The 27,299-nt window shown below is 51.1% G+C and overlaps 1 protein-coding gene across 4 annotated transcripts in view; it reads left to right on the plus strand.

The window, feature by feature from the left end:
- The window catches only part of LOC134037501 (ubiquitin carboxyl-terminal hydrolase 15-like), a 34,545-nt gene that overhangs the window by 1,549 nt on the left and 5,697 nt on the right, over positions 1-27,299 (plus strand). For 2 of the 4 annotated variants that reach the window (XM_062482803.1, XM_062482804.1), the window contains exons 3-16: positions 1,518-1,648; positions 3,969-4,095; positions 5,398-5,543; positions 6,138-6,199; positions 7,501-7,584; positions 11,571-11,715; positions 11,944-12,117; positions 13,105-13,263; positions 19,763-19,987; positions 22,885-22,968; positions 23,146-23,240; positions 25,956-26,144; positions 26,789-26,880; positions 26,964-27,230. In XM_062482803.1, the coding sequence (XP_062338787.1) occupies positions 1,518-1,648; positions 3,969-4,095; positions 5,398-5,543; positions 6,138-6,199; positions 7,501-7,584; positions 11,571-11,715; positions 11,944-12,117; positions 13,105-13,263; positions 19,763-19,987; positions 22,885-22,968; positions 23,146-23,240; positions 25,956-26,144; positions 26,789-26,880; positions 26,964-27,230 (1,980 nt within the window). Of the gene's footprint in view, positions 1-1,517; positions 1,649-3,968; positions 4,096-5,397; positions 5,544-6,137; positions 6,200-7,500; positions 7,585-8,820; positions 9,523-11,570; positions 11,716-11,943; positions 12,139-13,104; positions 13,264-19,762; positions 19,988-22,884; positions 22,969-23,145; positions 23,241-25,955; positions 26,145-26,788; positions 26,881-26,963; positions 27,231-27,299 lie in introns of those variants that run through there. The other 2 variants (XM_062482802.1, XM_062482805.1) reach the window with 2 other exon arrangements.

Consider the following 27,299-nt stretch of genomic DNA (forward strand, 5'->3'; position numbering starts at 1 on the left):
TTTCCCGAAATTCAGCCTTGGTGCAGAATTACAGCCACTACGAGCAGTCCCACAATGAGCTTTCCTCAGGACGTGCTATTTCTGTGTCTGTAGCTTTAAATGCTATGAGGAAGAAAGAGGCGGGGCTAACTGCCATGCTTCGGTCGTTTGCAAGCCATGATGTCTCGAGGAAAACCAATATCGCGCTTGCACGGTTGTTGCTCATTTTCTCATTGGTGGGCCAAATTCTCTGTGCGGGCAAAGCAGAGAAAGGGGAGGTAACCTTCGGTTTTATGATGTCATAAAACCAGCATTTTCAAAACCGAGCGTTTCAGCTTTCATTTTCTCAAAGGCGGAGAAGAACACCCGTGGCTTGGTTTACACCATTCGAAATTTCTAGCCACTGGGGGACCAAAGGCAGGCTAGTGGAACTCATATTAATGTTAAATAACCTCCTAAAGTGAACATTTCATGGGACCTTTAAGAGGACTCCATGACTGCTGTTGACTAATAACAGTTTGGGGTTCATAAAAGGCTCAGGTGTTATTTCAGTGTGTTTGTGTGAGAATGTTGTATTTGAGGCTGAAGGTTAGAGTAGCTACATGATAGGGTTAGGGTGTGAGTAGCTACATGATAGGGTTAGGGTGTGAGTAGCTACATGATAGGGTTAGGGTGTGAGTAGCTACATGATAGGGTTAGGGTGTGAGTAGCTACATGATAGGGTTAGGGTGTGAGTAGCTACATGATAGGGTTAGGGTGTGAGTAGCTACATGATAGGGTTAGGGTGTGAGTAGCTACATGATAGGGTTAGGGTGTGAGTAGCTACATGATAGGGTTAGGGTGTGAGTAGCTACATGATAGGGTTAGGGTGTGAGTAGCTACATGATAGGGTTAGGGTGTGAGTAGCTACATGATAGGGTTAGGGTGTGAGTAGATAGCATGATAGGGTTAGAGTAGAGCTGCATGATAAAAACTGCTTGTCCTGGTTTCTGGAGTAGATGGGTTATGGTTAGATGCCTTCCACACAATTTGACTCTCCCTGCTTCTCTGTATCTCGCCCTCTTTCTTTTTCCATTGCTTCTCTTTCTCTCTCCCTGCCTCTCATTCTCCCTTTCCTTGCCTCTCTCTCCCACCCTCTCTCCTCCTCCCTCACTCTCTCCCCATGATACTCTCTACCTCTCTCTCCTCCCTTATTCTCTCCCCGTCTCTCTTTTCCATTCCTCTCTCTCTCTCTTTCTCTCTCTCTCTCTCTCTCTCTCTCTCTCTCTCTCTCTCTCTCTCTCTCTCTCTCTCTCTCTCTCTCTCTCTCTCTCTCTCTCTCTCTCTCTCTCTCTCTCTCTCTCTCTCTCTCTCTCTCTCTCTCTCTCTCTCTCTCTCTCTCTCTCTCTCTCTCTCTCTCTCTCTCTCTCTCTCTCTCTCTCTCTCTCTCTCTCTCCTCCCTCTCTCTCTGCCTCCACCTCTTTCCCCCTCCCTGTATCTCTCTCTCTCTCTCCCTCCCCCCCTTTCCCCTTCTCTCTCCCTCCCTCTCTCCTCTCTAGATGGGGATGTTCTGGCAATCAAGGAGCATCTCATTGATGAGCTTGACTACATTCTGGTCCCAACAGAGGGCTGGAATAAGTTAGTGAGCTGGTATGGACTGAGCGAGGGACAGGAAGCCATTTCACGCAAGGTAAGGTCATAACATATCAGACACCTGAATCAACACAGGCAATTTGCAGGTAGAGGGAGCAGTTTTTAACCAATGGGAAAGGGACATTTTTTCTGAATCCGAGGTATAACACTGCTATTGGTGAGGTTATGGAGGGAAAATATAGACCGATAGACTGTTAACTCCGGACTGTTTTAGTCTGTGTTGTCACAGACTAAAACACTCAACACTTGACACACCTGTTCTTCACAATTTAGCTGCCTCTGTTCAGAATATCAACTGTTCTGGTACTTTCCAATCCTTACATTTTCACAATGTTGATCAATATTTTGAGTTTCCTGTTTTGTAAAATATTTGAGGGACAGGACTGTGGACTGCCGGCCAGTCAGTGTTGGCAGAGCAGGTTCAGTGCAGCTATTTGTGACCGTAGCGGCCAGCCTGCTGCCTCCATCTGGCTGCACTTCCAGATCTGTCCAGTCATGTCATCATGGCCGCCTGCTGCCTCCCCCCCCCTGCCCCCCTCCCCATGTATGTGGAGGTATCAAGTGGCGAGGGGCTTCTATTTTCAGAAAGCTCTGGGTGACTGGAACGCTACATGGAACGCTCAGCGAGACACAACATGCAGGAGGTTTCTTTTATTTCATATTCTCAGCTTTGTGGTTCTGTGTGTGTGGGAGCGGGCCGGGCCGGGAAGAGGCTCTCGCGCAGTTCAGGTTTGGGTTCCTCGTGGCCTTGTTTCTTGTTTCTGAAGTGGAGGAAGGCTGAGGTCAAGTGGAGGGAGAGAGAGAGCGTTGGACGTTTTAGGAGAAAAGGGAGGGGGGGAAGTTTGGAGATAGTAGAAGTGAGTGTGGGTGGGTGGTTAGGAGATTGTGAGAATGTGTGTGTGGTTGGTTCAGAGATGGTGGGAGTGTGTGTGTGTGGATTTGGGGGGGGGTTAGTATGGTGTCTACCTGTGAATTTGTTTGTTTGTTATAAGTTTTGTGATTACTCATTTGTTTTTCTGAAACACATGGATGTTTTGGGGAGGGGGTGCCTGCCTTGGGCGGTAAAGGAAGGGGGGGCGAGCATGTACCTCATTGGTGGCAGCTCTGTGTTCTTAGGGGGCTAAGAGGCGGGACCCCCGGATGTCTCCACGATACGCTGCTATATTAAGAGTCTCTGTGACTGGCTCATATCTGCAGTCCACATGAGAGCAGAGATCTAGGCTGAGCAGCAGAGAGCAGAGATCTAGGCTGAGCAGGAGAGAGCAGAGATCTAGGCTGAGCAGCAGAAAGCAGAGATCTAGGATGAGCAGCAGAGAGCAGAGATCTAGGCTGAGCAGCAGAGAGCAGAGAGCTAGGCTGAGCAGGAGAGCGCAGAGAGCTAGGCTGAGCAGCAGAGAGCAGAGATCTAGGCTGAGCAGCAGAGAGCAGAGAGCTAGGCTGAGCAGGAGAGAGCAGAGAGCTAGGCTGAGCAGCAGAGAGCAGAGATCTAGGCTGAGCAGGAGAGAGCAGAGAGCTAGGCTGAGCAGCAGAGAGCAGAGATCTAGGCTGAGCAGGAGAGAGCAGAGATCTAGGCTGAGCAGCAGAGAGCAGAGAGCTAGGCTGAGCAGGAGAGAGCAGAGAGCTAGGCTGAGCAGGAGAGAGCAGAGAGCTAGGCTGAGCAGCAGAGAGCAGAGATCTAGGCTGAGCAGCAGAGAGCAGAGAGCTAGGCTGAGCAGGAGAGAGCAGAGAGCTAGGCTGAGCAGGAAAGCGCAGAGAGCAGAGATCTAGGCTGAGCAGCAGAGAGCAGAGATCTAGGCTGAGCAGGAGAGAGCAGAGATCTAGACTGAGCAGCAGAGAGCAGAGATCTAGGCTGAGCAGCAGAGAGCAGAGAGCTAGGCTGAGCAGGAGAGCGCAAAGAGCTAGGCTGAGCAGGAGAGAGCAGAGATCTAGGCTGAGCAGCAGAGAGCAGAGAGCTTGGCCAAAGAGTATAGAAGATAGAGGAGAGAGGTGGTCATCTGGTTAGTTGAGATTAACCCTAACCCTTTTTATGGCCCAGTTTGGTTTTGCTGATCAATAATAATGTGTTAATTGAGCAGACACTTTTATCTAGTGACTTAGAGGAGGGGATTTGAACCTGTGATCTCTTGAGCAACAGTCAAATGCTCTTCTACTGTACTGAGTTATACCACTGAGCTATACCCATCAATGGTTGTTTGAATCAGGTGTAATTGCCTCCATATTAGAAAATAGTATTCTGATTCTGATTTTCCCAGTATGATGTACATCTCTCTGTTCATGAAAGTCAACTCTGGGTTTGTGTACTGTACTGTAAAGCTGTGTGTGGTGGTTCTCTAGGGTAAAGCTGTGTGTGTGTGCAGGTGGTGGAGCAGGGGATGTTTGTGAAGCACTGCAAGGTAGAGGTGTACCTGACAGAGCTGAAGCTGTGTGAAGATGGAGACATGGAGAATCTGGTTACCAGACGCTTCAGCAAAGCTGACACTATCGGTAGGTTACATAGTACTAACCCTGACACTATAGTACTAACCCTGACACTATAGTACTGACCCTGACACTATAGTACTAACCCTAACACCATAGTACTTACGCACTACGTACTAACCCTAACACCATAGTACTTACGCACTACGTACTAACCCTAACCCTAACGCCGGGAACACATTGTCTGCGCCTGGAAGCAGCACGATCGGCTACGATCAGCTGCGACTGGCTCAAGGCTGTTCACACCAGACACTCATTTCTCCACGCCGGTCACCAAGTCTTTCAGCTACTCTGAGCTTTCCTTTTTCACATGTAACGCTGACATGGTACCTAAACATGGCATAGGCTATATTTAGGAAACATGTTATTCCAACAGCCCCAACAGCATTGATCCTTCTCTACGTTGTCCTTGTAAAATTGGTGCTGGGGGTCATACAACTCCCTGTGCTTTTCACTATGCGTGACACTATAGTACTAACGCACTACTAACCCTAACACTCATACACGCACACACACACACACACACACACACACACACACACACACACACACTACTACCTACACACACTCATACCAACACACACTCACACACACACCTACACACACTCATACCTACACACACACGCTTACTCATACCTACACACACTCACACACACCTACACACACTCATACCTACACACACACGCTTACTCATACCTACACACACTCACACACCTAAACACACACACTCATACCTACACACACTCACACACCTAAACACACACACTCTTACCTACACACACTCATACCTACTCACACTCACCTACACACTCACACACCTACACACACACACACCTACACTCACTCACACGCACACACACCTGTAGGAATGGACATGCACACTTCTCTTTGGTTGCATAAACAGGTCCTGATGCTGCTTCCAGCATCTTTCCTGAAGCTGAGAAAATCATGTCACTGTGCTCCTGTTCTTCCTGAATCCACACTGCTGTGCTCCTGGTTTAGGATTAGGGTAACACTGCTGTGCTCCTGGTTTAGGATTAGGGTAACACTGATGTTCTTCACTGATAATCAGATTACAACCATGTCTTTCAGTGTCATGCATTTATTTCAAGTAAAGTATTTCCTTTAGCAGACATTTTTATTCACAGCATCACACAGGGTGGGATTTAAACTTGCGACATCATGATCCTCAGTCAACTTCTCTAACCACTAAGATATACCCATCCCCATGCTCTACCATGAAGAAAATCCCATGTTATATAGTTGGAATAATGATACTCTGTTGTGTTTGGGGTTGTCTGTCCACAGATGTGATAGAGAAGGAGATGAGGAAGTTGTTCAGCATCCCAGACGAGAGAGAGACACGCCTCTGGAACAAGTACATGAGCAACACCTTCGAGCCCCTCAACAAGCCAGACAGCACCATCCAGGACGCTGGTCTGTACCAGGGGCAGGTTTGTATATAACCATACTGAGTATATAACCATCATACAGACTATATAAACACCATAATGTGTATATAACCACACTTGAGTATATAACCATACTGAGTATATAACCATACTGACTATATAACTACACTGAGTATATAACCATACTGAGTATATAACCACACTGAGTATATAACCACACTGAGTATATAACCACACTGAGTATATAACCATACTGAGTATATAAACACCTCACTGGGTATATAACCTCACTGGGTATATAACCTCATTGAGTATATAACCTCACTGAGTATATAACCTCACTGAGTATATAACCATAATGAGTATATAACCGCACTGAATATATAACCACATTGAGTATATAACCATACTGACTACATAACCATACTGACTACATAACTACACTGAGTATATAACCATACTGACTATATAAACACCTCACTGGGTATATAACCACACTGGGTATATAACCACACTGAGTAGATAACCACACTGAGTAGATAAACACTCAATATTGCATCGGCAGAGTTGGGGTTCTGGTATTTGAATGTCTTTTTTTGAGGTATTGTTTGTGCTCAAGTACGTGTTGGGCTGCAGGTGCTTGTCATTGAGCAGAAGAATGAGGATGGCAGCTGGCCCAGAGGGACCTCATCTCCCAGGTGAGTGAGGGGTGAGAGGATTAGAGGGTGGGAGGATTAGAGGGTGAGGGGTCAGAGGGGGAGAGTTAGAGGGTGAGGGTTAGAGGGGGAGAGTTAGAGGGTGAGGGTTAGAGGGGGAGGGTTAGAGGGGTGAGGAGTTAGAGGGGTGAGGGGGAGGGTGAGAGGGGTGAGGGTGAGAGGATTAGAGGGTGGGAGGATTAGAGGGTGAGGGGTCAGAGGGGGAGGGTTAGAGGGGTGAGGGGGAGAGTTAGAGGGTGAGGGTTAGAGGGTGAGAGGGGTGAGGGTGAGAGGATTAGAGGGTGAGGAGTTAGAGGGGGAGGGTTAGAGGGGGAGGGTTAGAGGGGGAGAGTTAGAGGGGGAGAGTTAGAGGGGGAGAGGGGTGAGAGGGGTGAGGGTGAGAGGATTAGAGGGTGAGGAGTTAGAGGGGGAGGGTTAGAGGGGTGAGGGGGAGGGTTAGAGGGGTGAGGGGGAGGGTTAGAGGGGGAGAGTTAGAGGGTGAGAGGGGTGAGAGGGGTTAGAGGGGGAGGGTTAGAGGGGGAGGGTTAGAGGGGTGAGGGTTAGAGGGGTGAGGGGGAGGGTTAGAGGGGGAGAGTTAGAGGGTGAGAGGGGTGAGAGGGGTGAGGGTGAGAGGATTAGAGGGTGAGGAGTTAGAGGGTGAGAGGGGTGAGGGTGAGAGGATTAGAGGGTGAGGAGTTAGAGGGGGAGAGTTAGAGGGGTGAGGGGGAGGGGGAGTGTTAGAGGGGGAGGGTTAGAGGGGGGAGGGGGAGTGTTAGAGGGGTGAGGGGGAGGAGTTAGAGGGGGAGGGTTAGAGGGGTGAGGGGGAGGGGGAGGGTTAGAGGGGTGAGGGGGAGGGGGAGTGTTAGAGGGGGAGGGTTAGAGGGGTGAGGGGGAGTGTTAGAGGGGGAGGAGTTAGAGGGGGAGGGTTAGAGGGGTGAGGGGGAGGGGGAGGGTTAGAGGGGGAGGGTTAGAGGGGGAGGGTTAGAGGGGGAGGGTTAGAGGGGTGAGGGGGAGGGGGAGGGTTAGAGGGGGAGGGTTAGAGGGGGAGGGTTAGAGGGGTGAGGGGGAGGGGGAGGGTTAGAGGGGGAAGGCTCCAGGCGTGCCTGTATGGGTCTGTGTGCTAGGGTTAGGGTTAGTGGCTGGTGAATCTCATTTAACCATCTTCATGGATTCTAAATGAACACATGATCTTTGTTGTTGAGGCATTTTTGTAAGCATCTTTATTTGATCTTTAACTCATTATATTCTGATCTTCTGAACTCGATATTCTGATCTTCTGAACTCTATATTCTGATCTTCTGAAGGTCATCGGGTGCTTCCAGCCTTTCTGCTTTGCCAAAGATCTCACCTCTCACAAACAACCATAACAGCAGCTTCAACAGCAGGAAGTAAGACCTTGTGTGTCGAGGTGTGTGTGTGTGTGTGTGTGTACGTCAGTCTCCAGTGGGAGTCAGATGGCTGAGTGGTTAGGGAATCGGGATAGTAATCAGAAGGTTGCTAGTTCGATTCCCGGCTATGCCAACCAAATTATGTTGTGTCCTTGGGCAAGGCACTTCACCCTACTTGCTTCGGGGGAATGTCCCTGTACTTACTGTAAGTCGCTCTGGATAAGAGCTAAATGACTAAATGTAAATGTACGTGTGGGTGTATGTGTTTGTGTTTGTGTGCACACGTGTGTGTTGGAGGTGAGTGTGTGTGTGAGGGTTGAAGTGAGTGTGTGTGTCACTCTTCATGAGAAGAGTGTCGTCAGATAATGAGTAGACATGCATCTTGTGGACAACATGATGGTGTGACTGGAGGACTGCTGGAGGGAGCCTGTGTTCAGCTAAGGCGGTTGATATGTCTCTGCTGGGGGGATGGGAGGCTGTCTACCAGATGTCCCGTCAACTGTGGGAGGGAGAACCACAGCATTGAATTATGTATTTGCTGCTATTTCAATGTGTGCTCCAGCGTGTTGTGGATTGCGTAGCTATTAGGCTGATACTATCATAGCTGTGATAATGGATAGTGAAGACATTGTTTTTAGACTGTCTCTCACACACTCTCATCCTCCTTTTAGTTCTGTCTCCCTCTATCTCTACTCTGTCTCTCCCCCCCTTCCTCCCTCTCTCTTCCCCTCGCTCTACCTCTTCCTCCCCCCTCTCCCTCTCTTCCCCTCCCTTTCCCCCCTTCCTACTCCCCCTCCCTCTCTCTTCCTCCCTCCCTCTTCCTCTCTCCACCTCCCTCTCCCCCTCTTCTTCCCTCCCTCTCCAATGAGCTCATTGTACTGCCTATTCTGCAGTATCTATGACCTTCAGAATATATTTCATCTTCCCCTTCGTCCCTGTTCTACTGAGCTGTCTGCTACAGACTCCCACTGCTCACCCTAACTCTGCTATGTTTTCTGTGACGCTCCAATAGCAGGTCAGGGTTAGAGGTGTCTGATCACATATTCAGCAGGTCCAGGAGATGAGAGGGTGTTTGCTCTGAAGACGGCAGCATCAGCTCCTCCCTCATTTCTCTCCTGTCAAGTCCTGCAACCACCCCACATGTTTTACAATCTCCTCCCTTTTCTCTATATTCCCTCTCTCCCTCATTCTCTCTTCACTTTCCCTTGGTCTCTTTCACTTGCTGGATCTCTCCAGCACATCCTACTCTTTCCTCCTGTTCCTCTCTGTCCATCTACACTTTCGCCTCCTTCCATTCTACTCACTCTCTCCCCCATTTTCTCTGTCCTCTCTCCTTCCCCCCCTACATTCTCTCTGTCTCTCTGCTGCACCTAGTCCTTCTGAAGCTGTTTGTTGTGCATCATAGCTAGCTGCTATCTTACCAGTGCTAGCTGCCAGTGCTAGCTGCTAGCTTTCCAGTGCTAGCTTTCCAGTGCTAGCTTGCCAGTGCTAGCTGCTAGTGCTAACAGTGTCAGCAGAGGTGCAGCGTGGGACAGGACAGCAGGAGATGACATACAGAAGACAGGAGCTACCCTGCTGGGACTGAGGAGGAAGAGGAGGAGGCCAGGCTGTCTCTCCATTTCCCCAAACTCAAACACCAGGCTCAGTCTGTAGACAGTGGACTCTCCTAGGCTTTGCTGCTCTGAAAGGGAACAGGCTTGGAAATGTCAGGCCTGATTGTGTCTGGGCTTGGCTTAGGGCTAGGCCGGGGGTACATCTTGGCTAGGGTGGACTAGTCTTGGCTAGGCGTGGGCTAGGTTTGAGCCTGGACTGGGATAGGTCTGACCGAGGTCTGGGCTAGGTCTAGGTTACGGTGGGCTGAGATGAAATGCTCTTGTGCTGTTGGTGGTGCCTGAGGCCTGAGGCAGTAGAGCGAGGAGACAGGCGGGTGGGGCTAGGAGACAGGAGGGAGGGGCTAGGAGACAGGAGGGAGGGGCTAGGAGACAGGAGGGAGGGGCTAGGAGATGAGCTGGGATACCGGAGACAAGGGCTAGGAGACAGGAGGGAGGGGCTAGGAGATGAGCTAGCAGACACCAGGGTGGAGAGAGGGCTGAGCTGTGAGGCTACGTCTTCAGTCTTGCTGGATCAGTGGAACTCTGCTGCTGTGGTCTTCCTCCCAACCCACAGGTCTCTGTTCCTGCATGTCTGTTTCTCTGTCTACAATCTCCTGCTGTCTGTCTGTTTTCTTTGTTTCTTCTCTACCTCTTCATCAGAACAGTGTCACATCAGTTTTAGGTTTTGAGGTCATGTTAGAGTGTAGGAGAGGCAGAGGGCTGGATATCTAGTCAGCGGGGTGAGGACCTGAGGATGGATGTAGATCAGCAGGAGAGGACAGGACCCTGGGTCTGGACCCAGCATGGTTTGGACCCAGCATGGTTTGGACCCAGCAGGGTCTGGAGATGTAAGATTGGGATTGTCTTCAGTCTCAGGCTGATCGGTCGGTGAAGGAGTCAGTAGTAGACTTCAAACATCTAGTACATTTACATTTAGCAGACGCTCTTATCCAGAGCAACTTACAGTAAGTACAGGGACATTCCCCCGAGGCAAGTAGGGTGAAGTGCCTTGCCCAATGTCAGTTGGCATGACCGGGAATCGAACTGGCAACCTTCGGATTACTAGCCCGACTCCCTCACCGCTCAGCCAACTGACTCCCTAGTAGTCTGGGTTCCTGGTTGTGTTCTGGGTTCCTGGTTGTGTTCTGGGTTCCTGGTTGTGTTCTGTGTTCCAGGTTGTGTAGGCTGTGTTCCAGGTTGTGTAGGCTGTGTTCCAGGATGTGTAGACTGTGTTCCAGGTTGTGTTCTGGGTTCCTGGTTGTGTAGGCTGTGTTCCAGGTTGTGTAGGCTGTGTTCCAGGATGTGTAGCCTGTGTTCCAGGTTGTGTTCTGGGTTCCTGGTTGTGTAGGCTGTGTTCCAGGTTGTGTAGGCTGTGTTCCTGGTTGTGTAGGCTGTGTTACTGGTTGAGTAGGCTGTGTTACTGGTTGTGTAGTAGAGCCCGACCGATATATCGGCAGGCCGATATTATCGGCGGGCCGATATTGTCGGCGGGCCGATATTGTCGGCGGGCCGATAATATCGGCGGGCCGATAATATCGGCCGTGTCAAATGACGTTGTGTCCTTGAGCAAGGCACTTCACCCTACTTGCCTCTGGGAATGTCCCTGTAATTACTGTAAGTCGCTCTGGATAAGAACGTCTGCTAAAAATGACTAAATGCAAACTACAAATAACTAATGTTAGGGAAATCAGTTTGTTTTGTTACGCGTTTCTGGATTTTTTAAATATTTTTTTATATCGGCCTATATCGGAATATCTGATTTTTTAATCATCAAATATTTGTATCGGTATCGGCCTTAAAAATTCTTTATCGGTCGGGCTCTATTGTGTAGGCTGTGTTACTGGTTGAGTAGGCTGTGTCCCTGGTTGTGTAGGCTGTGTTCCTGGTTATGTAGGCTGTGTTCTCGAGAGCCAGTTGCTGATTCAGCTCTGTGCTCTGCAGTAGAGTTGACCAGTATATCTGTCAGCAAAGTATTGTGTAGTATTAAACTGAAGGTGCTTTCATATTCAAAGTTTGTTTGATTTTCGCCACCAGAGTGAAGAGTTAGGGACCGAGGTGTTGAGGATGGAGAAACAATGAAAGAGGTCTAAGTGTAGGTTTAGGATGATGACAAAAGCAGTGAAATAATGCAGCCACACACAGCCTCTTAAAAACAATAAGTAGTATAAATGTTATTTTGTTTTTTGGGGTGAATGCTTTCTAAAGATGCTTTCTAAAGATGCTATATCAATAATGATACAATGTATTGGATTTATTTTAGCTTTAAAGTCTGTCATCAATATTTTTTCACATAAGAATTAGGAGAATATCAGACCCCAAAAGATCCTTATTGGTTAAACTACATCCACCAGTAGGGCTAGACATAGCTTCATCCTGACGTGTGTGTCTGGGCAGTGTGAAGAATTCCAGCTACACACTCCCTTCCTACCACCCCTACAACAGCTACGAACTCCCAGACAAAAGCAGAGCAAGCGAGCGGGCGGGACTCTGTGGGCTGTCTAACCTGGGGAACACCTGCTTCATGAACTCTGCTGTCCAGGTACACACCTCCCCACACACACCTGTCCAGGTACACACCTCCCCACACACACCTGTCCAGGGACACACCTCCCCACACACACCTGTCCAGGTACACACCTCCCCACACACACCTGTCCAGGGACACACCTCCCCACACACCTGTTCCTCCCAACACCAGGTCGAGGTTGAAACAAGCATGTAGACTGACCCAGCCAATAGGTGAGTTCCTCCTTTCCTCTGCCTGCAGTGTTTGAGCAACGTGCCTCCGCTGACGGAGTACTTCCTGAAGAACAAGTACAGTGAGGAGCTGAATGAGGACAACCCTCTGGGCATGAAGGGGGAGATTGCCAAGGTGTATGCAGACCTCATCAGGCAGATGTGGGCCGGGCGGTACAGCTACGTCACCCCCAGACCTTTTAAGGTGATCACTCCGTCTGAGCTTGTGAGTGTACGTCTGTGTATGTGTTGTGTCAAGCCACAGAGAGACCCAGGGTTGAGCCACAGAGAGACCCAGGGCTGAGCCACAGAGAGACCCAGGGTTGAGCCACAGAGAGACCCAGGGCTGAGCCACAGAGAGACCCAGGGCTGAGCCACAGAGAGACCCAGGGCTGAGCCACAGAGAGACCCAGGGCTGAGCCACAGAGAGACCCAGGGCTGAGCCACAGAGAGACCCAGGGCTGAGCCACAGAGAGACCATGGGCTGAGCCTCAGAGAGACCCAGGGCTGAGCCTCAGAGAGACCCAGGGCTGAGCCACAGGGAGACCCAGGGCTGAGCCTCAGAGAGACCCAGGGCTGAGCCTCAGAGAGACCCAGGGCTGAGCCACAGAGAGACCCAGGGCTGAGCCACAGAGAGACCCAGGGCTGAGCCACAGAGAGACCCAGGGCTGAGCCTCAGAGAGACCCAGGGCTGAGCCACAGGGAGACCCAGGGCTGAGCCTCAGAGAGACCCAGGGCTGAGCCTCAGAGAGACCCAGGGCTGAGCCACAGAGAGACCCAGGGCTGAGCCACAGAGAGACCCAGGGCTGAGCCTCAGAGAGACCCAGGGCTGAGACACACACTTCCGGACAAAGACGACAGAACAAAAACATACTTTTTTCTACAAAAAAGATTTTGATCAGTGAACCAGTCACAGCCATGCTCGTACTCCCAACAGGAAGCGGGAAACCGCTTAAAGGGCCAGCGCACGGCCTGGCCGTGAGGGGCTTGGGCCACTGTCCCTGGTGCTGGAAAGCCAGGGAAGGCCCAGTCTCTCTGGGGATGCCATAGTGTACATATACATCTGTATGTGTGTGTACGTACATCTGTGTATGCGTGTATATACATCTGATTTGTGGTGTGTGTGTACGTGCGTGTTTGGGTTTGTGTGCGTGTGCGTGTGTGTGTGTATGCGTGTGCGTGCGTGTGTCAGACCCAGGTGGGGCGCTTCGCCCCCCAGTTCTCTGGTTACCAGCAGCAGGATTCCCATGAGCTCCTGGCCTTCCTATTGGACGGTCTCCACGAGGATCTGAACCGCATCCGAAGGAAGCCCTACATCCTGCTAAAGGATGCGGACGGACGTCCCGACAAGGTAGAGACCTCCACCCCCTAACCCACCTAACCTTACACCTCCCTACCCATCTACCCCTCTCTAACCCTAACACCCCCTATACCTACACCTCCCTACCCATCTACCCCTCTCTAACCCTAACACCCCCTATACCTACACCTCCCTACCCATCTACCCCTCTCTAACCCTAACACCCCCTATACCTACACCTCCCTACCCATCTACCCCTCTCTAACCCTAACACCCCCTAACCCTACACCTCCCTACCCATCTACCCCTCTCTAACCCTAACACCCCCTATACCTACACCTCCCTACCCATCTACCCCTCTCTAACCCTAACACCCCCTATACCTACACCTCCCTACCCATCTACCCCTCTCTAACCCTAACACCACCTAACCCTACACCTCCCTACCCATCTACCCCTCTCTAACCCTAACACCCCCTATACCTACACCTCCCTACCCATCTACCCCTCTCTAACCCTAACACCCCCTAACCCTACACCTCCCTACCCATCTACCCCTCTCTAACCCTAACACCACCTAACCCTACACCTCCCTACCCATCTACCCCTCTCTAACCCTAACACCACCTAACCCTACACCTCCCTACCCATCTACCCCTCTCTAACCCTAACACCACCTAACCCTACACCTCCCTACCCATCTACCCCTCTCTAACCCTAACACCCCCTAACCCTACACCTCCCTACCCATCTACCCCTCTCTAACCCTAACACCCCCTATACCTACACCTCCCTACCCATCTACCCCTCTCTAACCCTAACACCCCCTAACCCTACACCTCCCTACCCATCTACCCCTCTCTAACCCTAACACCCCCTAACCCTACACCTCCCTACCCATCTACCCCTCTCTAACCCTAACACCACCTAACCCTACACCTCCCTACCCATCTACCCCTCTCTAACCCTAACACCACCTAACCCTACACCTCCCTACCCATCTACCCCTCTCTAACCCTAACACCCCCTATACCTACACCTCCCTACCCATCTACCCCTCTCTAACCCTAACACCACCTAACCCTACACCTCCCTACCCATCTACCCCTCTCTAACCCTAACACCCCCTAACCCTACACCTCCCTACCCATCTACCCCTCTCTAACCCTAACACCCCCTATACCTACACCTCCCTACCCATCTACCCCTCTCTAACCCTAACACCCCCTAACCCTACACCTCCCTACCCATCTACCCCTCTCTAACCCTAACACCCCCTAACCCTACACCTCCCTACCCATCTACCCCTCTCTAACCCTAACACCCCCTAACCCTACACCTCCCTACCCATCTACCCCTCTAACCCTAACACCCCCTATACCTACACCTCCCTACCCATCTACCCCTCTCTAACCCTAACACCACCTAACCCTACACCTCCCTACCCATCTACCCCTCTCTAACCCTAACACCACCTAACCCTACACCTCCCTACCCATCTACCCCTCTCTAACCCTAACACCACCTATACCTACACCTCCCTACCCATCTACCCTCTCTAACCCTAACACCCCCTAACCCTACACCTCCCTACCCATCTACCCCTCTCTAACCCTAACACCCCCTATACCTACACCTCCCTACCCATCTACCCCTCTCTAACCCTAACACCACCTAACCCTACACCTCCCTACCCATCTACCCCTCTCTAACCCTAACACCACCTAACCCTACACCTCCCTACCCATCTACCCCTCTCTAACCCTAACACCCCCTATACCTACACCTCCCTACCCATCTACCCCTCTCTAACCCTAACACCCCCTAACCCTACACCTCCCTACCCATCTACCCCTCTCTAACCCTAACACCCCCTATACCTACACCTCCCTACCCATCTACCCCTCTCTAACCCTAACACCACCTATACCTACACCTCCCTACCCATCTACCCCTCTCTAACCCTAACACCACCTAACCCTACACCTCCCTACCCATCTACCCCTCTTTAACCCTAACACCACCTAACCCTACACCTCCCTACCCATCTACCCCTCTCTAACCCTAACACCACCTATACCTACACCTCCCTACCCATCTACCCCTCTCTAACCCTAACACCCCCTAACCCTACACCTCCCTACCCATCTACCCCTCTCTAACCCTAACACCCCCTATACCTACACCTCCCTACCCATCTACCCCTCTCTAACCCTAACACCCCCTATACCTACACCTCCCTACCCATCTACCCCTCTCTAACCCTAACACCACCTAACCCTACACCTCCCTACCCATCTACCCCTCTCTAACCCTAACACCACCTATACCTACACCTCCCTACCCATCTACCCCTCTCTAACCCTAACACCCCCTATACCTACACCTCCCTACCCATCTACCCCTCTCTAACCCTAACACCACCTATACCTACACCTCCCTACCCATCTACCCCTCTCTAACCCTAACACCCCCTAACCCTACACCTCCCTACCCATCTACCCCTCTCTAACCCTAACACCCCCTATACCTACACCTCCCTACCCATCTACCCCTCTCTAACCCTAACACCACCTAACCCTACACCTCCCTACCCATCTACCCCTCTCTAACCCTAACACCACCTAACCCTACACCTCCCTACCCATCTACCCCTCTCTAACCCTAACACCACCTAACCCTACACCTCCCTACCCATCTACCCCTCTCTAACCCTAACACCACCTAACCCTACACCTCCCTACCCATCTACCCCTCTTTAACCCTAACACCACCTAACCCTACACCTCCCTACCCATCTACCCCTCTCTAACCCTAACACCACCTATACCTACACCTCCCTACCCATCTACCCCTCTCTAACCCTAACACCACCTATACCTACACCTCCCTACCCATCTACCCCTCTCTAACCCTAACACCCCCTAACCCTACACCTCCCTACCCATCTACCCCTCTCTAACCCTAACACCACCTATACCTACACCTCCCTACCCATCTACCCCTCTCTAACCCTAACACATCCTAACCCTACACCTCCCTACCCATCTACCCCTCTCTAACCCTAACACCACCTAACCCTACACCTCCCTACCCATCTACCCCTCTCTAACCCTAACACCCCCTAACCCTACACCTCCCTACCCATCTACCCCTCTCTAACCCTAACACCCCCTATACCTACACCTCCCTACCCATCTACCCCTCTCTAACCCTAACACCACCTATACCTACACCTCCCTACCCATCTACCCCTCTCTAACCCTAACACCCCCTAACCCTACACCTCCCTACCCATCTACCCCTCTCTAACCCTAACACCACCTATACCTACACCTCCCTACCCATCTACCCCTCTCTAACCCTAACACCCCCTATACCTACACCTCCCTACCCATCTACCCCTCTCTAACCCTAACACCACTTAACCCTACACCTCCCTACCCATCTACCCCTCTCTAACCCTAACACCCCCTAACCCTACACCTCCCTACCCATCTACCCCTCTCTAACCCTAACACCCCCTATACCTACACCTCCCTACCCATCTACCCCTCTCTAACCCTAACACCACCTAACCCTACACCTCCCTACCCATCTACCCCTCTCTAACCCTAACACCACCTAACCCTACACCTCCCTACCCATCTACCCCTCTCTAACCCTAACACCACCTATACCTACACCTCCCTACCCATCTACCCCTCTCTAACCCTAACACCCCCTATACCTACACCTCCCTACCCATCTACCCCTCTCTAACCCTAACACCACCTAACCCTACACCTCCCTACCCATCTACCCCTCTCTAACCCTAACACCACCTAACCCTACACCTCCCTACCCATCTACCCCTCTCTAACCCTAACACCACCTATACCTACACCTCCCTACCCATCTACCCCTCTCTAACCCTAACACCCCCTATACCTACACCTCCCTACCCATCTACCCCTCTCTAACCCTAACACCACCTAACCCTACACCTCCCTACCCATCTACCCCTCTCTAACCCTAACACCACCTAACCCTACACCTCCCTACCCATCTACCCCTCTCTAACCCTAACACCCCCTATACCTACACCTCCCTACCCATCTACCCCTCTCTAACCCTAACACCACCTAACCCTACACCTCCCTACCCATCTACCCCTCTCTAACCCTAACACCACCTAACCCTACACCTCCCTACCCATCTACCCCTCTCTAACCCTAACACCACCTAACCCTACACCTCCCTACCCATCTACCCCTCTCTAACCCTAACACCCCCTATACCTACACCTCCCTACCCATCTACCCCTCTCTAACCCTAACACCCCCTATACCTACACCTCCCTACCCATCTACCCCTCTCTAACCCTAACACCCCCTATACCTACACCTCCCTACCCATCTACCCCTCTCTAACCCTAACACCACCTATACCTACACCTCCCTACCCATCTACCCCTCTCTAACCCTAACACCCCCTATACCTACACCTCCCTACCCATCTACCCCTCTCTAACCCTAACACCACCTAACCCTACACCTCCCTACCCATCTACCCCTCTCTAACCCTAACACCACCTATACCTACACCTCCCTACCCATCTACCCCTCTCTAACCCTAACACCACCTATACCTACACCTCCCTACCCATCTACCCCTCTCTAACCCTAACACCCCTACCCATCTACCCCTCTCTAACCCTAACACCACCTAACCCTACACCTCCCTACCCATCTACCCCTCTCTAACCCTAACACCACCTATACCTACACCTCCCTACCCATCTACCCCTCTCTAACCCTAACACCCCCTATACCTACACCTCCCTACCCATCTACCCCTCTCTAACCCTAACACCACCTAACCCTACACCTCCCTACCCATCTACCCCTCTCTAACCCTAACACCACCTAACCCTACACCTCCCTACCCATCTACCCCTCTCTAACCCTAACACCACCTAACCCTACACCTCCCTACCCATCTACCCCTCTCTAACCCTAACACCCCCTATACCTACACCTCCCTACCCATCTACCCCTCTCTAACCCTAACACCCCCTATACCTACACCTCCCTACCCATCTACCCCTCTCTAACCCTAACACCACCTAACCCTACACCTCCCTACCCATCTACCCCTCTCTAACCCTAACACCCCCTAACCCTACACCTCCCTACCCATCTACCCCTCTCTAACCCTAACACCCCCTAACCCTACACCTCCCTACCCATCTACCCCTCTCTAACCCTAACACCCCCTAACCCTACACCTCCCTACCCATCTACCCCTCTCTAACCCTAACACCCCCTATACCTACACCTCCCTACCCATCTACCCCTCTCTAACCCTAACACCCCCTATACCTACACCTCCCTACCCATCTACCCCTCTCTAACCCTAACACCCCCTATACCTACACCTCCCTACCCATCTACCCCTCTCTAACCCTAACACCACCTATACCTACACCTCCCTACCCATCTACCCCTCTCTAACCCTAACACCCCCTATACCTACACCTCCCTACCCATCTACCCCTCTCTAACCCTAACACCCCCTAACCCTACACCTCCCTACCCATCTACCCCTCTCTAACCCTAACACCACCTAACCCTACACCTCCCTACCCATCTACCCCTCTCTAACCCTAACACCCCCTAACCCTACACCTCCCTACCCATCTACCCCTCTCTAACCCTAACACCACCTAACCCTACACCTCCCTACCCATCTACCCCTCTCTAACCCTAACACCCCCTATACCTACACCTCCCTACCCATCTACCCCTCTCTAACCCTAACACCCCCTATACCTACACCTCCCTACCCATCTACCCCTCTCTAACCCTAACACCACCTATACCTACACCTCCCTACCCATCTACCCCTCTCTAACCCTAACACCACCTAACCCTACACCTCCCTACCCATCTACCCCTCTCTAACCCTAACACCACCTTACCTACACCTCCCTACCCATCTACCCCTCTCTGTCTCCTCCCCTCTTTATCTCTTCCTCTATCTACTGCTCTCTCTCCACCTCTCTCTACCTCTCTCACATCTCAGTGTTTCCCCTACCATTGTTTTGAAGGGGTGGCCCGCCCACCCAAAACGATCTTCCACCCTCCTAAGAGAATGTCAATATATATAATTAGGCTATGTATATATATAAATTTAAAAAAACGTGCGAGATAAAGCTGTTTTCACACATACAGACAATTCGCCTCTTGCTCGTCACCTCAAAAGTTAAATTAATTTGCGAGTAAAGTTTGCGCAATGTTGCCCTTGTTACTTACACCTGATTGCTTGTCGATGAGTACACTAGATCAACTGGCAATGACTACATTTGGGTAACACTACCCTAACCCTCCACAGGTAACACTACCCTAACCCTCCCCAGGTAACACTACCCTAACCCTCCCCAGGTAACACTACCCTAACCCTCCCCAGGTAACACTACCCTAACCCTCCCCAGGTAACACTACCCTAACCCTCCCCAGGTAACACTACCCTAACCCTCCCCAGGTAACACTACCCTAACCCTCCCCAGGTGGTTGCTGAGGAGGCCTGGGAGAACCATATCAAGAGGAACGACTCCATCATCGTGGACATCTTCCACGGTCTCTTCAAGTCTACGCTGGTCTGTCCTGTCTGCTCCAAGGTGTCCGTCACCTTCGACCCCTTCTGCTACCTGACCCTGCCACTGCCCATGAAGAAGGAGCGGACGCTGGAGGTCTACCTGGTCAGGCTGGACCCCATGACCAAGCCCACACAGGTACCTCTGACCCCTGACCTCTCTGACCCCTGACCTAGAACCCTACCTGGTCAGGCTGGATCCCATGACCAAGCCCACACAGGTACCTCTGACCCCTGACCTCTCTGACCCCTGACCTAGAACCCTACCTGGTCAGGCTGGACCCCATGACCAAGCCCACACAGGTACCTCTGACCCCTGACCTCTCTGACCCCTGACCTAGAACCCTACCTGGTCAGGCTGGACCCCATGACCAAGCCCACACAGGTACCTCTGACCCCTGACCTCTCTGACCCCTGACCTAGAACCCTACCTTGTCAGGCTGGACCCCATGACCAAGCCCACACAGGTACCTCTGACCCCTGACCTCTCTGACCCCTGACCTAGAACCCTACCTGGTCAGGCTGGACCCCATGACCAAGCCCACACAGGTACCTCTGACCCCTGACCTCTCTGACCCCTGACCTCTCTGACCCCTGACCTAGAACCCTACCTGGTCAGGCTGGACCCCATGACCAAGCCCACACAGGTACCTCTGACCCCTGACCTAGAACCCTACCTGGTCAGGCTGGACCCCATGACCAAGCCCACACAGGTACCTCTGACCCCTGACCTAGAACCCTACCTGGTCAGGCTGGACCCCATGACCAAGCCCACACAGGTACCTCTGACCCCTGACCTCTCTGACCCCTGACCTAGAACCGTACCTGGTCAGGCTGGATCCCATGACCAAGCCCACACAGGTACCTCTGACCCCTGACCTCTCTGACCCCTGACCTAGAACCCTACCTGGTCAGGCTGGACCCCATGACCAAGCCTAAACATGGTTTTGTGGGTTGATATACTTGCTGAGTGTGTGTTTCTGTACCAGCTGACTGTGTGTGTGTGTTTCAGTACAAGATAAGTGTGTGTGTGTGTGTTTCTGTTCCAGCTGACTGTGTGTGTGTTTCAGTTTGTGGTGGGCCGTTATCGGCGTTAACGCGCGTTAACGTGCTGCGACTCTTATCGGCGATAAAAAAATCTATTGCCGTTAATCTATTCTCAAAGTTGTGTTGGGAGCTGGGTCTATACTACGCAAGCTATGATGACTTTCACCTTGATATTTTAGCGCGGATGTATACCTAGCCGAATTGCACTGTAGGGGGCGAGAACGAGTCTTCGAACCTGTGTGTATGCCTTGTGTATGAAATTATCACATCAAACGTGACGTGCTAACATGGATGCAGCTATGAAGCCGCCTGGTTTGCTTCAGGGAAAATGTATTTTTAAGAAGCTTCTCAATGGAAACCTCGACAAGACTAAGGTTGTTTGCACCTTGTGCTATGCGGAATTAGTTTACTGTAGGAGTTCTTCCAGTCTCAAATACCAAACGCAAAGCATCCCTTAGCTAATGCGGAAGATGCCGGGCCAAGCACTGATGTAGCGAGTTTGAGTGCAACCGAGGCAAGCCCGTCAGCACAGCTCTATCAGCCAAGCTAACTAATCTAATAAACAGTTAATAAACACAAGTACATCTTATTGAACATAATTTATTTTCATCACCAATTATCATAGTAGAACAGCTTTCTCAAGCAGTTTGTGATGCATTTTGGAAACAGGAGATGAGCTCCTCGTCTAATGCGCCACCTGGCTTGAGAAACCCGTTCTCAAAGACTTACTTTTAGTCATTATTTGGGTAGCACACATATTCTGAATGCCTTCGGCGGAATTCAAATGAGCCATTTTAATCTAGATTAATCTAGATTAACGCCAAGATTACAGTGAGATTAATCTAGATTAAAAAAATCTATGCCCACCACTAGTTTCAGTACAAGATAACAGTGTGTGTGTGTGTTTCAGTACAAGAAAACAGTGTGTGTGTTTCTGTACCAGCTGACTGTGTGTGTGTTTCAGTACAAGATAAGTGTGTGTGTGTGTTTCAGTACAAGAAAACAGTGTGTGTGTTTCTGTACCAGCTGACTGTGTGTGTGTTTCAGTACAAGATAAGTGTGTGTGTGTGTTTCAGTACAAGATAACAGTGTGTGTGTGTGTTTCTGTACCAGCTGACTGTGTGTGCGTGTGTTTCAGTACAAGATAACAGTGTGTGTGTGTGTTTCTGTACCAGCTGACTGTGTGTGCGTGTGTTTCAGTACAAGATAACAGTGTGTGTGTGTGTTTCTGTACCAGCTGACTGTGTGTGTTTCTGTACCAGCTGACTGTGTGTGTGTGTGTTTCAGTACAAGATAACAGTGTGTGTGTGTGTTTCTGTACCAGCTGACTGTGTGTGTTTCTGTACCAGCTGACTGTGTGTGTTTCTGTACCAGCTGACTGTGTGTGTTTCTGTACCAGCTGACTGTGTGTGTGTGTGTTTCTGTACCAGCTGACTGTGTGTGTGTGTGTTTCTGTACCAGCTGACTGTGTGTGTTTCTGTACCAGCTGACTGTGTGTGTGTGTGTTTCTGTACCAGCTGACTGTGTGTGTGTGTGTTTCTGTACCAGCTGACTGTGTGTGTGTGTGTTTCAGTACAAGATAACAGTGTGTGTGTGTGTTTCTGTACCAGCTGACTGTGTGTGTTTCTGTACCAGCTGACTGTGTGTGTGTGTGTTTCTGTACCAGCTGACTGTGTGTGTGTGTGTTTCTGTACCAGCTGACTGTGTGTGTGTGTGTTTCTGTACCAGCTGACTGTGTGTGTTTCTGTACCAGCTGACTGTGTGTGTGTGTGTTTCTGTACCAGCTGACTGTGTGTGTGTGTGTTTCTGTACCAGCTGACTGTGTGTGTGTGTGTTTCTGTACCAGCTGACTGTGTGTGTGTGTGTTTCTGTACCAGCTGACTGTGTGTGTTTCTGTACCAGCTGACTGTGTGTGTGTGTGTTTCTGTACCAGCTGACTGTGTGTGTGTGTGTTTCTGTACCAGCTGACTGTGTGTGTGTGTGTTTCAGTACAAGATAACAGTGCCCAAGGTGGGTTACATATCTGACCTGTGCATGTCGCTGTGCAGTCTGTCTGGAGTTTCATCTGACAAGGTAACATTTGTTTATTTTAAACCTTCAGGTCCTCCATTACATCTCTGGAGATTAAGTTAAAGGGTTTATTAATTGTCGAATAGTCTAGCAGCATGGTGTTAATCTGAGTCTAGCAACGTGATGTTAATCTGAGATTAGAAGGGTGGTGTTAATCTGAGGTTACCTGTCTGGACTCAGATGATTGTGACGGACATCTACAGCCATCGCTTCCATCGCATCTTTGCCACCAGCGAAAACCTCAGCAGCATCATGGAGAGAGACGACATCTACGTGTGAGTGTAGCTAGAGGCCACACACACACGCACACATGCAGCCACACAGGATGAGAGGGTTAAAGACTGCAGGATGAGAGGGTTAGAGACTGCAGGATGAGAGGGTTAGAGACTGCAGGATGAGAGGGTTAAAGACTGCAGGATGAGAGGGTTAGAGACTGCAGGATGAGAGGGTTAAAGACTGCAGGATGAGAGGGTTAAAGACTGCAGGATGAGAGGGTTAAAGACTGCAGGATGAGAGGGTTAGAAACTGCAGGATGAGAGGGTTAAAGACTGCAGGATGAGAGGGCTAGAGACTGCAGGATGAGAGGGTTAGAGACTGCAGGATGAGAGGGTTAGAGACTGCAGGATTAGAGGGTTAAAGACTGCAGGATGAGAGGGTTAGAGACTGCAGGATGAGAGGGTTAGAGACTGCAGGATGAGAGGGTTAAAGACTGCAGGATGAGAGGGTTAGAGACTGCAGGATGAGAGGGTTAAAGACTGCAGGATGAGAGGGTTAAAGACTGCAGGATGAGAGGGTTAAAGACTGCAGGATGAGAGGGTTAGAAACTGCAGGATGAGAGGGTTAAAGACTGCAGGATGAGAGGGCTAGAGACTGCAGGATGAGAGGGTTAGAGACTGCAGGATGAGAGGGTTAGAGACTGCAGGATGAGAGGGTTAAAGACTGCAGGATGAGAGGGTTAGAGACTGCAGGATGAGAGGGTTAGAGACTGCAGGATGAGAGGGTTAAAGACTGCAGGATGAGAGGGTTAGAGACTGCAGGATGAGAGGGTTAAAGACTGCAGGATGAGAGGGTTAAAGACTGCAGGATGAGAGGGTTAAAGACTGCAGGATGAGAGGGTTAGAAACTGCAGGATGAGAGGGTTAAAGACTGCAGGATGAGAGGGCTAGAGACTGCAGGATGAGAGGGTTAGAGACTGCAGGATGAGAGGGTTAGAGACTGCAGGATGAGAGGGTTAAAGACTGCAGGATGAGAGGGTTAGAGACTGCAGGATGAGAGGGTTAGAGACTGCAGGATGAGAGGGTTAAAGACTGCAGGATGAGAGGGTTAGAGACTGCAGGATGAGAGGGTTAAAGACTGCAGGATGAGAGGGTTAAAGACTGCAGGATGAGAGGGTTAAAGACTGCAGGATGAGAGGGTTAGAGACTGCAGGATGAGAGGGTTAAAGACTGCAGGATGAGATGGCTAGAGACTGCAGGATGAGAGGGTTAGAGACTGCAGGATGAGAGGGTTAGAGACTGCAGGATGAGAGGGTTACAGACTGCAGGGTGAGAGGGTTAAAGAATGCAGGATGAGAGGGTTAGAGACTACAGGATGAGAGGGTTAAAGACTGCAGGATGAGAGGGTTACAGACTGCAGGATGAGAGGGCTAGAGACTGCAGGATGAGAGGGTTAGAGACTGCATGATGAGAGGGTTAGAGACTGCAGGATGAGAGGGTTAAAGACTGCAGGATGAGAGGGTTAGAGACTGCAGGATGAGAGGGTTAGAGACTGCAGGATGAGAGGGTTAAAGACTGCAGGATGAGAGGGTTAGAGACTGCAGGATGAGAGGGTTACAGACTGCAGGATGAGTGGGTTAGAGACTGCAGGATGAGAGGGTTAGAGACTGCAGGATCACAGGGTTACAGACTGCAGGATCACAGGGTTACAGACTGCAGGGTGAGAGGGTTAAAGACTGCAGGATGAGAGGGTTAGAGACTGCAGGATGAGAGGGTTAAAGACTGCAGGATGAGAGGGTTAAAGACTGCAGGATGAGAGGGTTAGAGACTGCAGGATGAGAGGGTTAGAGACTGCAGGATGAGAGGGCTAGAGACTGCAGGATGAGAGGGTTAGAGACTGCAGGATGAGAGGGTTAGAGACTGCAGGATGAGAGGGTTACAGACTGCAGGATCACAGGGTTACAGACTGCAGGATGAGAGGTTTACAGACTGCAGGATGAGAGGGTTAAAGACTGCAGGATGAGAGGGTTAGAGACTGCAGGATGAGAGGGTTAGAGACTGCAGGATGAGAGGGTTAGAGACTGCAGGATGAGAGGGTTAAAGACTGCAGGATGAGATGGTTAGAGACTGCAGGATGAGAGGGTTAGAGACTGCAGGATGAGAGGGTTAGAGACTGCAGGATGAGAGGGTTACAGACTGCAGGATCACAGGGTTACAGACTGCAGGATGAGAGGGTTAGAGACTGCAGGATGAGAGGGTTAGAGACTGCAGGATGAGAGGGTTAGAGACTGCAGGATGAGAGGGTTAGAGACTGCAGGATGAGAGGGTTAGAGACTGCAGGATGAGAGGGTTACAGACTGCAGGATCACAGAGTTACAGACTGCAGGATCACAGGGTTACAGACTGCAGGATCACAGGGTTACAGACTGCAGGATCACAGGGTTACAGACTGCAGGATGAGAGGGTTACAGACTGCAGGATGAGAGGGTTACAGACTGCAGGGTGAGAGGGTTACAGACTGCAGGATGAGATGGTTAGAGACTGCAGGATGAGAGGGTTACAGACTGCAGCGTGAGAGGGTTACAGACTGCAGGGTGAGAGGGTTACAGACTGCAGCGTGAGAGGGTTACAGACTGCAGGGTGAGAGGGTTAGAGACTGCAGGGTGAGAGGGTTACAGACTGCAGGATGAGATGGTTAGAGACTGCAGCATGAGAGGGTCACAGACTGCAGGGTGAGAGGGTTAGGGGTTACTGAGCAGCAGTTGTCCTGAGTAGGTTTGAGGTTAGCGTGAGTCGGGCGGAGGATGCGGACCATGTGGTGATTCCGGTGTACCTGAGGGAGAAGAACAAGCAGTTGGGCTACAACCACACCAGCACTCCTCTGTTTGGACTGCCCTTCCTGCTCTCTGTCCCGCGCTGCCTCAGAGAGGACCAGCTGTACAGCATGCTGCTGCTACGCCTGGGGTACGCACACTCACACAGGCACACAGTCACTCACACACACTCACACAGGCACACAGTCACTCACACACACACAGGCACACAGTCACTCACACACACTCACACAGGCACACAGTCACTCACACACACTCACACAGGCACACAGTCACTCACACACACTCACACAGGCACACAGTCACTCACACACACTCACACTCACACAGGCACACACACGCTCACACAGGCACACAGTCACTCACACACACTCACACAGGCACACAGTCACTCACACACACTCACACAGGCACACAGTCACTCACACACACTCACACAGGCACACAGTCACTCACACACACTCACACAGGCACACGGTCACTCACACACACTCACACACACACACACTCACACAGGCACACAGTCACTCACACACACTCACACAGGCACACAGTCACTCACACACACTCACACTCACACAGGCACACGCACACTCACACAGGCACACAGTCACTCACACACACTCACACTCATTCACACACAGGCACGCAATCAGACTCACACATACTCATACGTAGACACATTTGCACACACACATGTAGACTTGTGTATAGGCGGGATGCTGCTAGTGGTCCATCGTGTGTGTGCTGTCATGGTAACGCTCCTGTGTTCAGGCGTTTCCTGCGTTCAGTCGCTCCTCAGGATGGAGAGGAGCACGTTGTCAACGGCAACACCACCAACGGGATCCTGGAGGAGGGTTCCCCTAGTGAGTCACACACACACACACACTCACACATTCACACACTCTCTCACACACACACACACACACACATGCTCTGTCTGCTGCAGGTGAGATGGAGACTGACGAGCAGGACGAGGAGTCCAGCCAGGACCAGGACCTGCCCTCCGAGAACGACAATAGCCAATCAGAGGACTCAGTGGGTGGGGACAATGAGCTGGAGAATGGGATTGGTCCTGAGAGCACAGGGCAGCACACGGTGCAGAAGAAGCGTCTCTTTACATTCCAATTCAACAACATGGGCAAGACGCAGCTCAGCTCCCTGCAGGACGAGCCCAGGCAGATACGCTTCGACGAGGGCCACCTGCGCCTCAGTGGTGCGGAACACACCGCCTCACACTACCTCACACTGTCCACACGCCATCTCACACTACCTCACATTACAA

The sequence above is a fragment of the Osmerus eperlanus genome, chromosome 17 (assembly GCF_963692335.1).
Source record: "Osmerus eperlanus chromosome 17, fOsmEpe2.1, whole genome shotgun sequence".
NCBI classification, from domain to species: domain Eukaryota; kingdom Metazoa; phylum Chordata; class Actinopteri; order Osmeriformes; family Osmeridae; genus Osmerus; species Osmerus eperlanus.